Source organism: Pithys albifrons, chromosome 8, assembly GCF_047495875.1.
Source record: "Pithys albifrons albifrons isolate INPA30051 chromosome 8, PitAlb_v1, whole genome shotgun sequence".
Taxonomy (NCBI): domain Eukaryota; kingdom Metazoa; phylum Chordata; class Aves; order Passeriformes; family Thamnophilidae; genus Pithys; species Pithys albifrons.
In genome coordinates this window covers 17,191,761-17,204,669 of record NC_092465.1, presented here as the reverse complement: position 1 = coordinate 17,204,669, position 12,909 = coordinate 17,191,761, and the positions used below count along the sequence as shown (strand labels likewise).

At 38.8% G+C, this 12,909-nt stretch overlaps 1 protein-coding gene across 2 annotated transcripts in view; it reads left to right on the top strand.

Annotated features, from left to right (window-relative positions):
• Positions 1-11,934, top strand: part of PLA2R1 (phospholipase A2 receptor 1) — a 46,832-nt gene extending 34,898 nt beyond the window's left edge. The window contains exons 25-30 of one of the 2 annotated variants that reach the window (XM_071561614.1): positions 379-547; positions 1,910-2,050; positions 2,376-2,492; positions 2,929-3,105; positions 3,785-3,814; positions 4,034-11,934. In XM_071561614.1, coding sequence (XP_071417715.1) covers positions 379-547; positions 1,910-2,050; positions 2,376-2,492; positions 2,929-3,105; positions 3,785-3,814; positions 4,034-4,251 — 852 coding nt within the window. In that variant the 3' untranslated portion in view covers positions 4,252-11,934. Of the gene's footprint in view, positions 1-378; positions 548-737; positions 1,714-1,909; positions 2,051-2,375; positions 2,493-2,928; positions 3,106-3,784; positions 3,815-4,033 lie in introns of those variants that run through there. The other variant, XM_071561615.1, reaches the window with a different exon arrangement.
• Positions 11,935-12,909: the final 975 nt, after the last annotated feature.

Below are 12,909 nucleotides of genomic sequence, written 5' to 3'. Positions count from 1 at the left end.
TGCAACATCATGTATAAGTCTACTGAGAGCCAGTTGGTGCAATGAGTACTGAAATATAAAAGCCATAGAAAACTTTTAAAAACAAAAAAAATACTCTCTTGTAGTGTCAGTGTTGAAATTTTGCTGTTTCATTTGTAGAACCCAAATGGTACACATAACCACTTGCTGAAAACAGCAGATTAGTTGTAGTTTGTAGTCTCCCAAAAATAAGATGGGAGGATTCTTGGATGTGCCTTTTGTAGACTCTTCTGGATCTACCCAGCCCTTAGAAAATTAGAAGACATTCTGTAATACCTGGTAAGAATGCCACCAAAAGAAAATTAACTTGTATGGTGCTAAAGCATATCAAAAAGATAACCTGAAATTTGTTTTTTGCAGAATGGGCTTAACTTTGAATGGTCGGATGGGACTAGGTCTTTGTTTACCTTTTGGGAAGACAATGAGTCCCAGGCCTTTGGCAGTTGTGTTTACATTGATACTTTAGGACACTGGAAAAGCACAAATTGTGAACAACTTCTACAAGGAGCAGCTTGCCATGTGCCACCTAGTAAGTGAGAGTTAAGATTAATATTAAATCTTTGCAGCTGCAAATGTGTGTACTAACTGTGGAAGTACGTGAAAGGAGATTAATTGGTTTAAGGTTAAGCAATGTTAAGCAAGGTTATTTTAAACTGAAATATATTTCTATATTTCCTCTCTGTATTTCCTATTTGTGAAATCATTTTTTTCCCCATAAGATATTGGCCATCAGATCTGATCTGTAGAAGAATGGGAAGGCAACTTTCATAATAGAAAAGAAACAGGAAAATTACTTTGTCTCTTCAGTGAACAGTATATTATCTGTGAAAAATGAGGATTGCTAATAACCTAGCTCAAAGGGAAATAAATTCAGTTTGCTGCAATTAACTGTGGGATGGGAGAAGGGAAGCATTTAGAGTAAAGTAAACAATGAGTCACATCTTCACTGGTAAGTGCATCAAGATTTTGTAAATTTTTTTTGGTAAAGATAAGCATATATTCCTGTATCCTAAAATATGTTATGTATCTTAAAATGCTCTGTCAGTTACCTGGGCTTCAGTTGAATGCAGAACTAGGTCTGAAACTCCATTTAATCCAGGACTACAGGGGTTTTGGCAGCATCCAGTTCTCCCAATAGTTCCTCTTCAACAGTGTTGATCACCAGGGATTCACCTACAGCTTACTATAGGATTTTGGTTCTGTTGAGAAGAAAGCTGTTTTGGAGTCCTTCAAGACAAAAATTTTTCTTTAGTGTGATGTTTTGTAATGAGGCTGACTAATCTTTTTTTTTTCTGTCAAGTTATGCAATCATGCATAGCCTCAGGTTTGTGTGTTTTGTGGTAAAAGTAGGAGGCATATGAAACCATAAGCAATGTAGGTGAATCTCCAGCGCTGCCAGAAAGTGACACTGGGTATCACAAAGTGAGCTTGCACAGTTGCCCTGAGTCAGAGGAACTCTTTGCTGCAGTATATTGCACGGCTGAAGAGGCTGCCTGCTGCTTATGCATGGGAAAACTCTCCTCTGGGCCATGGTCTTTATCTTTGTGGCTTGGTGGAGAGAAGCTCTGTGGCTCTTGGAAATCCCCAACCTTTGGTAGATCCTGGGCATCCCAAAGTGCTCTGATGTGCCCATAGTTTGCCCATGACTCCCTCTGTACATCCCTACCAGTTAGATTGTCCTGATACCACTGTTGCCATCCAGCAAGGTTTTTAACCAGACCAATTTTACCCTTCTAATACAAATATATACAACCACTAGATTTTCACTTTGAAAAATAGATGCATAATGCAACAATATGCTTATTAGCATTACTTCAAAATAGCATGTGGAATGTTACATTAATGTGTATTTTGTTGTGCCTATAAAGTTGTGCTGTTATTTCTATCACAGAAAAGAAACTCAATGCCTATAAAAGCTTATGTTCAGAAAAAACTGTACCATGGATCAAATTCAAAAACAGTTGCTACAGCTTTTCCACAGTTCTGCAAGGCATGAGTTTTGATACTGCATACGAAGTCTGCAAAAATCAAGGTAAGTGATTATTTTGTAGTTACCAGATGTCATTGTGGTACCTTAAAATTATTTGTATTTTCTGAAGTGACAAATTATGGCATGTATTTTCTGTATTTAAAGATAACAATAGTGGAACTCATAAGCCAGCGATGAAATTGGAGGCAACGTACGTCAAAAAATATATTGGTCTGGACATTTTCACACTAATTACAAATTTAAGAACTTATAATGTATAATCAGGCCTTTCAAGCTTTTCCATCTCATAATACTGACATTTTGAAATGCAATGTTACATTTTAATGGCATGGATTGTTTGAAAATTTGTTCTGTGTTTAATTTGTAGGATCAAATCTTCTAACTATTCAAGATGAAGATGAAAATGCCTTCATTTTGGAAGAATTGCATAGTTTTGGTTATTCTGTGCAAATGGTTTGGTTGAACATCCTGCTTGTTACAGACAGTAAGTTTTGAGTGGAACAGAACTGCATGTAAGAATCTGGTTTGGGTTTTGGTTAGTTTAATGCTAGCATAGCTATCCTTCAAAAGACTGTTGTCCTTTGAGATTTTGTTCACTTATTATTGCCTGTTTAGGATGGAGTAAAACCAGTCAAGCTTTCTATAATTGTTACCAGTATTCTGAATTCCCAATATGCATACATGCATGTGAATACCTGTTTTTTTCCTTCCTAAAAAAGCACAATAGGTTATCTTCTGTGTTAGCTAGATAGGATGTTTTTAAAACCTTCAAGAAAAAAAAAAAAGTAATATAGTGGCCAAACAAAATTCTGGCATTCCATAATACAGTATTTTTTTATGTGAAGGTAATGCCAGCTGAAACAGAGATATTTATCAAAATAATATTCTATTTTGTAATGATTTGTAACTTCTTCCCGTAGATGAGACAGTGTCCTGGTTTGACGGTTCTCCTTTAAATTATTCTAACTGGGGCATCAGGGAGCCTGAATTTGACCATCTCAAAGGGAATTTCTGTGTCAGCCTAAGGACCACAGATGGAGTCTGGCAATTATCTCCATGTAGAGAAAAAAAGGGTTTTGTATGTAAAATGGATGCAGGTATGTGCTTCCTTAAAAGAAGGCAGTTGTGTCCTTACAGCCCTTGTTTTGCATGTTCCTTGTTTCTTGCTTACTTGCTGTTAATTTTCATTTAAAGAAATCTGTCCCTGGGTATTAAAAAAAAACACCTGCAAAAACGACAGCCAGCCAGGGTGTCCTCCTTTTGAGGAACGTGGGCAGCCACTGCCTTAGTGTCACCTGTGCTGGACTCTCTGTAGCGTTAGGCTGACCTCCACACACCCTGCTGGGTGCAGCCTGGGAGAGCTGTACAGGCACCACATCACCCGGAACAAGGGTCTGTGAGAGAGCTAAAGCATTTCCAGAACCCACATGAAATCCCATAATCACTGCTGGACCCAAAAGCTAGATGTATGCACCTCTGCATGGTTCTGTTTCTGTGCTTGTACTTTAAAAAGTGGGTAAATACTGATACTCATCCTTGCAAAAATGTCAATTAATATGTTCCACCAAATTAAAGGGATTTTAAATAACATATTAGGTTGTGTTTAACTTAGCCAGTTGGGATAACATTTACATGAGTCAAATTAAACAAAGAACAATCCTTTCTTGTGTGATTTTAGGTAGGTTATTTTCTCAGTATCCATTTTACAGTAAGTATAGGTAATAATTTCTGTTATCTCTGTGGGTAATTTTGTGACTGTTTTGGATTTTATTTCAGATATTGATGAAATAGAACCCTCTGAAAATGGTAAGTTCTGTCCCTCCTTAATTTTTTTTTAAGGAGCAATACACATTTTGAGCTGATGTTTTGTGAGATAACAATTTACACTGTTAACCATGTATTAAAATGTGTGACATATAAGGAGTAGTAATACATTTTCCATAAAGGAACTCTATTTTTATATTTAGAATTGTCTATAATTGTACCTATATTTGCTTAATAACAATTTCTGTCCCTCCCTTTCAGCATCATATTGTGGGCTTGTAGCTCTGGCTGTTCTTGTGACATTGGTGATGCTGGCTGCCATTTTCCTTCTCCTGTGGTGCCTCTACAAACAGAATAACCAATTCTTCCACAGAATACTGTGGGTCAGAAATGCCTATTTACCACAGATTAATGCTGATGTTTCTGCTTTGGAAGAAAGCATCCTTATTTCTGATTTTGAGAGAAGTGACAACAATTAATTGATCAGAAGTAGTAAGTGGCCTTGTCTTCTGTGTGAGAAATTTCACAATCTACAGTGATTTTCTCATTCTCAGGAGTCCCCTGGCGTACCCATATCCTGAGAAATCTTCATAGCCATTGATATGAATGCTGTAGGGCCTCCCTGTGTTGGAGAGCTTTTGCTTTATGGCAGGATGAGGTGAGGATGCAAGGCAGAACCACAGAGAAATTTCCTCCTCTGGAACAAACCAGAAATTGAAAATATTCACAAGCCATAAAACTCCAACCACTCACATGGAGAGTCATGTCCAAGGTCCTAGAGCTGTGGGCATTTTCATGCAACTTTTTCCTTTGGGAATGTTTGGGCCTTTGTATTTTTTTTTTAACATCACAGAATCTGCTCATGAGCAGCATTAAAAATTGGCCTTGAATGTAGGAGCTCTGAAACTTATTCCAAGGATTATGGGGTATACTTATTTTTACTAGCCATCCCTTCTACAAAATTAACAGCTATTTTTCAGACAGTGGATTCTTGCCAGGTAGGTTTCCAAGTTTGCAGGGAGATGAAGTCACTTTTGATTTGAGAGTGCCAGAGTTTTGGCAGTTTGGCCTGTGATGCCTAGTTCATGTTATAAAATAAATTAGTCTAGAGATACAACAGCACATGGGCTTTGTCATCCTGAAGTTAGTCTATTCATTTGTGTCCAGCACCTTTTTAAAGATTTAAATGTGTGATTTCTCATCTAGATTATTTCAGACATTGAATCCCATGAACCTCCCTTAAAAATACTTTTGGGCAATATCTGTTTGAAAAAAAACCTGTTATAAATCTTGCTGAAGTTGTGGTAACAAATGGCTTTACTGTTCACCTACAGTATTTCTTCAAGCAGTATTCATGAATGTTTTTCTGAGACCCTGCTTTCAAAAGCTAAGGGCAATATGTGCGGGAGCCACAGTGTGGTTCCCAAGGGGTGCTAGAGTCCTCTAACCACATGCAGCAGACACTTTGCCTTTCAGTGTTCATACTAAGGTGCTAAGAAAGGAAATTAATTTTGCTGACTGGTTGGTCTGCAGCCTAATGGTTGTGAAGGAGCTAGCTCAGGTTTCTGTGCTATCTCAGTTACAGCAGCCCAGGACAGAAATGTTGACTCTCCCTAGGATTCCCACCAATCCTAACCAGCCCTCTACCCACCTCTCTGAATATACCTGGAAGCTTTTCAGATTTTGGTTTTTTTTATTTTTTATTGCAATATGGAAAAACAAATTGTTCATTGTGAGTTACTTCACAGAATGGATTTACTGTCGTTTCAGTCATCTCTAAAAGCCACTACAAAGGGTTACATTTGTTTCCGGTTTCTTGGTTTGGTTGTTTTAAGGTGACTCATTCTAACAATTTTGCAAGAGCCCTAAGATGGAGGTGTGTTCCTCAGAGTTAAGCAAGCAGCAAAGGCCAACTGAAATGTTTTTACACAATATTTGTGCACATGCACAAGAATGTATAACTGCTTTTTATTTAGAAACAAAAATTGCCCGTTTGTATCATAATTATGTATAGGGCTATTTTAAAAATAGAATATATAGAATATGTCCATGCTGGTTTATAGAACCATTCAAAAATTTTGTCAAAGAGGCTGCAGATGGTTTTAATACCAATATAATTTTCAGCTTACTGTTTCTGATAACTTCTAAGGCTGTAGCTATCACAAGTTCTTAATCTGATATTTTTCCATTGTATAAAATATACCTTTCTGTGTATGTTTTGTCTAATGTTTTGACCCCATATGTTATTTTTCAGTAATATTTAAAAAGTTTTGTTTTAGTCCTCTAGATTTATCTATGAGACTGTTTTTATTTGCAGTCCACAATTAGAGTTTGTGGATTGCAACTTTTGAGTACAATTACCACATAATCTGCTGTTTATATGTATGAACTGTGATAGCTTTTTTACTGCCAAAACAAATGAAGAAAAAAGCTTGTGACCTTCTCCCTTTTCCACATGAGAATTTCACCTATTTAAAGTGCAGTTGAAGAAACTTAAACCAGCAAATCTCTTCATCCCATTCACTGACAAATGTGTAAATGCTGCCTTCTTACAGTACAGAAAGCAAAGTGGCTTGCAAGAGTAAGCTATGTCATCTGTGAGGACATGTATTAACTGGGCTTCAATGCTGTTAATGGTTAAGCAGACTGCTCAGATTTTGATGCAGTTGATGGAGTTGTATTTTGCACAATAATTGACATAGATATTTCATCAATTTTCATTGTTTTAATCATTGAAATCCATTTGAAGAGCAGTGATAACAATAATCATAAGCTCAAAATAGTGATCATTGATTAATATTGATGCTGATGTAAATGAGCTTGCATTAAGGGAAAAAGAGTTCAAGCAGTGTTTTCTTCCTTCTTTGAAATGGTTTTGAAGGAACAGATCCTTAAATATTTTTAAATCTTTCATCATTTAACTTTGATCATTTCAGGTATTATTCACTCAGGAATGTAATCACTGATTGCTTTCTAGTCTTCCTTCTGGATTTTGTTACCAATGGCTTTCAATTGTTTTTCCCTTACTCAGAGACCTCCTATGTTGTCCCTGATCAGAGTATGTGGCAACTTTTTATTGCTGACCTTAGTGGCGTTGGAAGTAAGATTCACTGTATTATTTCAACTGGAAAATTAAAGCATGACTAGTAATTTTCTATGCTGTAATTTTTCTTAAACCTTTCCCCGCCTTTAGTTAAGAGGGAGGCTTATAGCAGCAGTGTCCAGGTTTCGCACTAGGCCATCCTGGTAGGAGAGGGACAGCTTGCACCAGCCTCCTTTGTGTCTGTGTGACTGAACCTAGCCCTGGGTGCTGCATACTATCTCCACACACATGGTGGTCTCAGCGTTTCCCAGGGCAGAGATGAGGATGCTTCAGAACGTGTGCAGGAGGTGCTGAAAGGAGGTGGGAGCCACAGCACCATCAGTAAGGATGATGGATGGTATCATGGTACTGATCTACAGATACTCTCCCAGCCTACTGCTTGTTCCCTGCAGCAGGGAGATGGGGCCTTCAGGGGTGAGTGATGGGGTGGAGGGATTTTCCTGCTAAATTGTGGAGGCTGTGTTGTGTGGAGGCCTATTCGTTTTTACACAAATGAGGTGAAGATATATGGAATCCAGCACAGTAGCTTCCTTGGATAGCACTGAAGTGCAACAATGAATGTTGTGGGTTTGTCTGCTGTGTTAGCTTCTTTCAGTGTTCTTACTGAAAGGGAAATGTTAAATCTTTTCATATCACTGTTTGGGGGGTGGAAGGTTACTCCCACCAGAGACAGGTGCATTCAGGTCAACATATGATAAACCTTGTCTGCCAGATATTGGGTTTTGTCAAAACTCCATCTGCTTGTTTTTGCAGATGCCATTTCAGGAGAAAATTTACCTGTTGGTTCCTTTTAGCAATCCCTGCAGCATGTGTCTGAGGTGATGCATCCGTCACATCCAGGTGGATATGAGTCTGCAATGGAAATATATGTATGCTGGAGACATCCAGCATGACTGGACAGAGTGAAGTGCTGTGGCACAAGGTTTTAAGTGGGCAATGTAACTTCTCAGCAAAGCCCTTCCTGGCTGTGCCACTCCTCGGTGCAGTGCTGGCCTTCCTTATGCAGGGATCCTTCACCCTCCACTACCTTCACATACACACACTTTTGCAGCTGGGTCATGTCAAGAGCAGAGCTGTGGGGCTGTTTGAAATCTGGGCTGTACAGTCCAGAGGTAACACAGGGACAAAAATAGGGTTTTGCATGTTCTGTGAGACTTGAGCAGGTCTTCCCAGGGCACAAATTCCCATTTAATTTAACCTCCTACTTTTTTCTTTCATAATGCTCTCCCTCCCTCAGTGTAGTAAGAGGCATCCTCAGTCTCTTTTAATAATGAATCCAGTGTAATGAAATCCATGGCATACCCTTCCTCCAGGGCATTTATTTGGCTAAAAGCTAAATTGCACACATTCAGCAACAGGGCTCTAAATCCTCAGCTCATAAAAGACCCCAAATCCACCAAAACCAACAACAACAACAAAAAAAGGCAAAAAAAAAAGAGCTACAATAATATTATAATTATTTCCTTTGGTTACCGGTGGAAATGTTGGTTTTAAGCCCTTGCAGGCCAGCACCAATGTCTTGCATTTTGGTGCAGCACTGATGCAGATATGTGAGTAACCATCAGGAGCAAATCCACAGGCGTTCATGGTGTTCTGAGATGAAATGAGCTAATATTGATCTTGGTGCTTGGCAGCACAGTCAGTCTCGGTTCGGCCAGTAGATGGCAATGGTACACACAGAGCTGACCAAACGAGCTGTGCAAGATCAAAAATCACAGGGGTCTGCTCCGGATCCTTTAGAAGTTCAGCTAAACGAGCAGCAAAACTCCCAAGTCGCAGGATGACAAATATCAGCGTGGGTTCTTAGCCGCCGCCAAAACGGTACAAAGCTGTGTTAAAACGGCTTTCCAAGTCCTTCTCAACTACTCTAATGGGAGGTAGTGAAGTACTCAGAATGGGATAATGCAAGGCCTTATATTGGTGTGGGGGTTTTTCTTTTCTTTGATGAGTAATGGCAAAATCCAATTGAATTCCTGAATATCTCTGTGGTATGTTTTGGTTCTGATGCCTTTGATGGGAAGGTAATTAATTGAAAATGCTTCAGCCATGTCTCTTTATTGTAAATGGATTTTAATATTTTATTTCTTGACTGTATTAATGCAGGCATGTACTTACGAGTTTTCATGGGAAACAAAAAATTAAGCCATAGAAATGACAATCAGTAGACATTTTAGACGTCCATTGCATAAGTAATGATTCCACAGTACTGTTGAAAGCCGATTAATTTTTTCCTTCTGCCAATTTGTTCTGTAAGTTACTCAGAGCATGAGAGTTGCCAATTCCTTTCTATATCCATTATCTTTATGCAGGATGACCATGATTTGGATTCTGGTCTTAGAAACTGAACCATAAGAAAGGGCACTGAGAAGAGTTTTGTAATAAAGCCTCATCTCAAAGTCTTAGTTTTTATAACATTGACTCCTTACCCTGCTGCTTTTCTAAGACTTTCCCAGTCCTCCTGTAATGAAGCAGCTACAGTTGTTTAAGGAAGTGTACTAGACCTGGCCAGGTGAGGTATTTTTGAGTAGCACCATGGTACTTTGTAACTACTGAAAGTGATTCTGACCTGCAGTTGTTTCCAACAGTGCACAACTAGAAAATAGCAAAAATACTACTGCCTTTTCCTTTATTTCTGATGCTTCTGTTTTTTTATCAGCTTGCTACTATTGGAACAAATCTGACTTTTTTCTTATCCTCAGTCTAAAGAAAAAATTTCTACTGTGGTTCTCAGAAATACATGCTTGAAAGCATTTTTTTTTAATGAAAACAATGGCTAAACTTGTAGATACAAGATAAATCTTGATATTTATAGTGGGCTAAAAGTTACTCTTCTCTGCATGCTAGCAAAGGAAAATGAGATGCCAGTCTCTCTGAATGATGAACAGAAAGGCACAAAACTAAAAATGTACAGGTAGACAGCCTGCAGTGGTGATAGTCACAAGGTGCTGGAGGGCCATTTGACTTCGCTGGGTGGACTAGTAGAATGCAATAACTGGATCAGTGTCTCAGAAAACACTAGAAAACAAAATTATCCTTGTATCTTTTCAGATTTTTATAGATTGTGTTCATCTTTAAAAATTAAAAGTTTCCGTTTTACTTGTACAAAAAAAATCCTCAGTATTTTTTCCTTCAATTTTTTTTAGTGAACACTGAAAATTGTCCTGTCAAGTATGTTCCTGTTGTGAAGATATTTATTCAGGTCATTTGTTCTAAAGCATGATTTGATTAAATCTGCTTTGCCACTTATTCCTGCCATAAGCCTTGTGTGCATTGTAGTTGAGAAGCCCCTGGAAAGCCCCTTCTGGAAGCCAGAAGCAAGCCTGCACAGAGCTGATAAAAGACAGACTCTACCTCATCAGCAGCTTTGGGCTGTGTGGCTTCACTGACACTAAATTTGAGACATCATCCCAGAGCTTGATGCTCCCAGGTTCATTCAGGTGTGCAAGCAGAATCCCTAATATTGGACATTGCCAATGAGCTGGAGTACATAGTCTTTTAATATAAAGTAAAAGAATATTCTAAGTTGTGTAAAGTTTCATTTGTTATGGTCCCAGCACTTCATTCTGCTTAATCAGTACTAGTTTCTTTTGGTAAGTTTCTCTTGTTGTTAACAGGCTTACCTGTTAGGTACCTGAAATCTAATACTACCTAAATGCTTGCATGACCTAGGCATTATATTTTCTAGTATTTAATATTGAAGAATATCAGAGGGATTCTTTTTGAAAAGGTAAGAAGGTAATGTTTCTGCTGTTGTGTACTGTGTCCTCCTAGAATTGTGGGATGAAAATTACATTGAGAGGCAAATTGAATTATTTAAGTATTGTTTCAAAGACAAATATTGAAGATGGAATTGTGCATATGGGATACATGGTGGCTATAAAAGACATCAGATACTGTTAAGTTAAATGGGGAAATGTATCAGAACAGCTCTGGGAGGCTTTCCATCTGGAAAGAAGAGATTAATAGAATACTTACAGAAACAGCAGCTACTTTACCCTTTAAAATACTTACAGTATAAATGACAGAGTGACTGTTTCCCACACACTATACCCAGGCATGCAGCTGATGCAGCCTTTATCCCTACAGGCTCCCAAAGTGCCCTATTCCACTGACACAGCACCCTGGAGCGTATGCACCACGTGTCAGGGTGTCTGAGTGTAGTTAATTTATGGAAGAAGGAAGAAAGCCAGTGTGGGCTCATTTCTTTATCTTGTTCTTGACCATCTGTCCTTCCCTGACCTTCCAAAATCTAGTCTGGGTTGATGATATAGTTTTTAATTATTGCTATTTATTTATAATATTGCGTTATTCTTGGCTGATTGAAAAAATGTAAAGTGAAAGTTAGGTGAGTCTCAGCTGCTCTTACAGGTTGTTTGACCAGTTGTTCTGATGTAGCACAAAGCAAACCTCATGGAAAGAAAGATGAAAGTAAGAGCCATTCACTGGTGGAAGTAAACATACAAAGAGAACAGGGTTCAGTTTTGCTGCTATTTGGGAAGACTAAAACAAGAATGAAGTGACTGAACCAAAGCAGGAACTATGTGATAGATAACTGTGGGGATAGCTGGGCTGACAGTAAGCAGCCAATGCAAGTGGTAGTGCACACTGTTACAGTGGATAACTGTGATTTAGAAATAAACAAATCATGGCTGCTTCACAAGTAGTGAACGGTCCTTTCAGTTCACCCTCAGTAAAGATGAAAATGTTGGACTGTTGATGCATTATCCCACCTCCTTCTAGCCTTAACCTACCTTCTAGCTTCCTGACCCACAAAAATGTTCAGCAGCCAGAATTTAGGATCTCTGGACACAAATGCCATGCAACTGGGATATGGGAAACACCTCCACCTAAATTTGTGATCTGCTGTTCGATAGAAAGAGACAGTTCAGAACTGAGTGAAGCTGTATCATCCAATTCATCTACTACAGCAGCCAGTGCAACACAGGCACCCAACCTGTCCTGGGTACCTAAAATCTGCATCCAGGGTAAAGGAATTGAAAGTCCAGAATCATTACGTGAAGAGCACAAAAATAAAAGGAGATATGCAAAAAAATGCAAACTTTTGTTTCTCTTGTTTCTTTTATTCTCTCTTTGATTTTTTCCCTCCTTGCAGTCACAGACCCAGGTGATGGGATGCCTGATGCTCTCTTTACTTGTGTTGTACTTTGAAGACATGTGTGATACATCTTTGAGGGGTTCAGTTCCCTCAGCAGGTCTGGAGCTGGACCCCAGGTGGGGACAGGCTGTGGGGAGAAGCAGCACTTCTCCATTCTATGCAGAGGCAGCAATTGTCTCAAACTCCCCTTTCTTCCTGTTGTGTAACATGTTAGTGGAAACAGCAACTTCCTGCATGCAATTGCCTGGTTCAAAGCACTGAGAAATGATTGACTGACAGGGAGGCTTTTGACAGGCTTACAAATATCTCTTCCTAGCTCCATGTGCTGAAGTATATCTGTAGCCAAATACAGTTCAGGAGCTGCAGGATAGACAGCAAAGCCCATGACATTCAAAGCAAAGCCATAAGCTATGAGAAAGGCCAGGAATGGTTGACTCCAGTTCTACCAGGATCATAAAATCCTTAAAAATTTCCTTTATGAAATTTGATGCATTTAATCCATTTGGATAGCAACAGCAAAATGAAGAAAATTATTTCTGATGTGGACATTCTTCAGTGTTTCTGGAAAAGGTATTTAAACAGAGCCCTAACACAGTTAAGAGGGTTTCTGTCTCCCTCTGGAGACAGAGGAGCATTCATGGGATGCTGAAAAAAAGCTGAAGTCCTGAAAAGCCCACACTGGAGCATATTCCCAAATATAAGGACACCCAAAACAGATGCAAAACTTAACCAAAGGTGCACAGTGCTATGTCGGTGCTAATGTCTCTTCGTTTCATGATTGCATTTTAAAGCAGTCAGTCTTTTGATCCACACTAACTGCTGGTTGGGGAAAGAAAAATAAAACTTACTCAGAAAATAACAAAATTTTCTGACTGGAGGCCAAAACTTCACAAGAGAATACTGAAGCCTAATATGTTT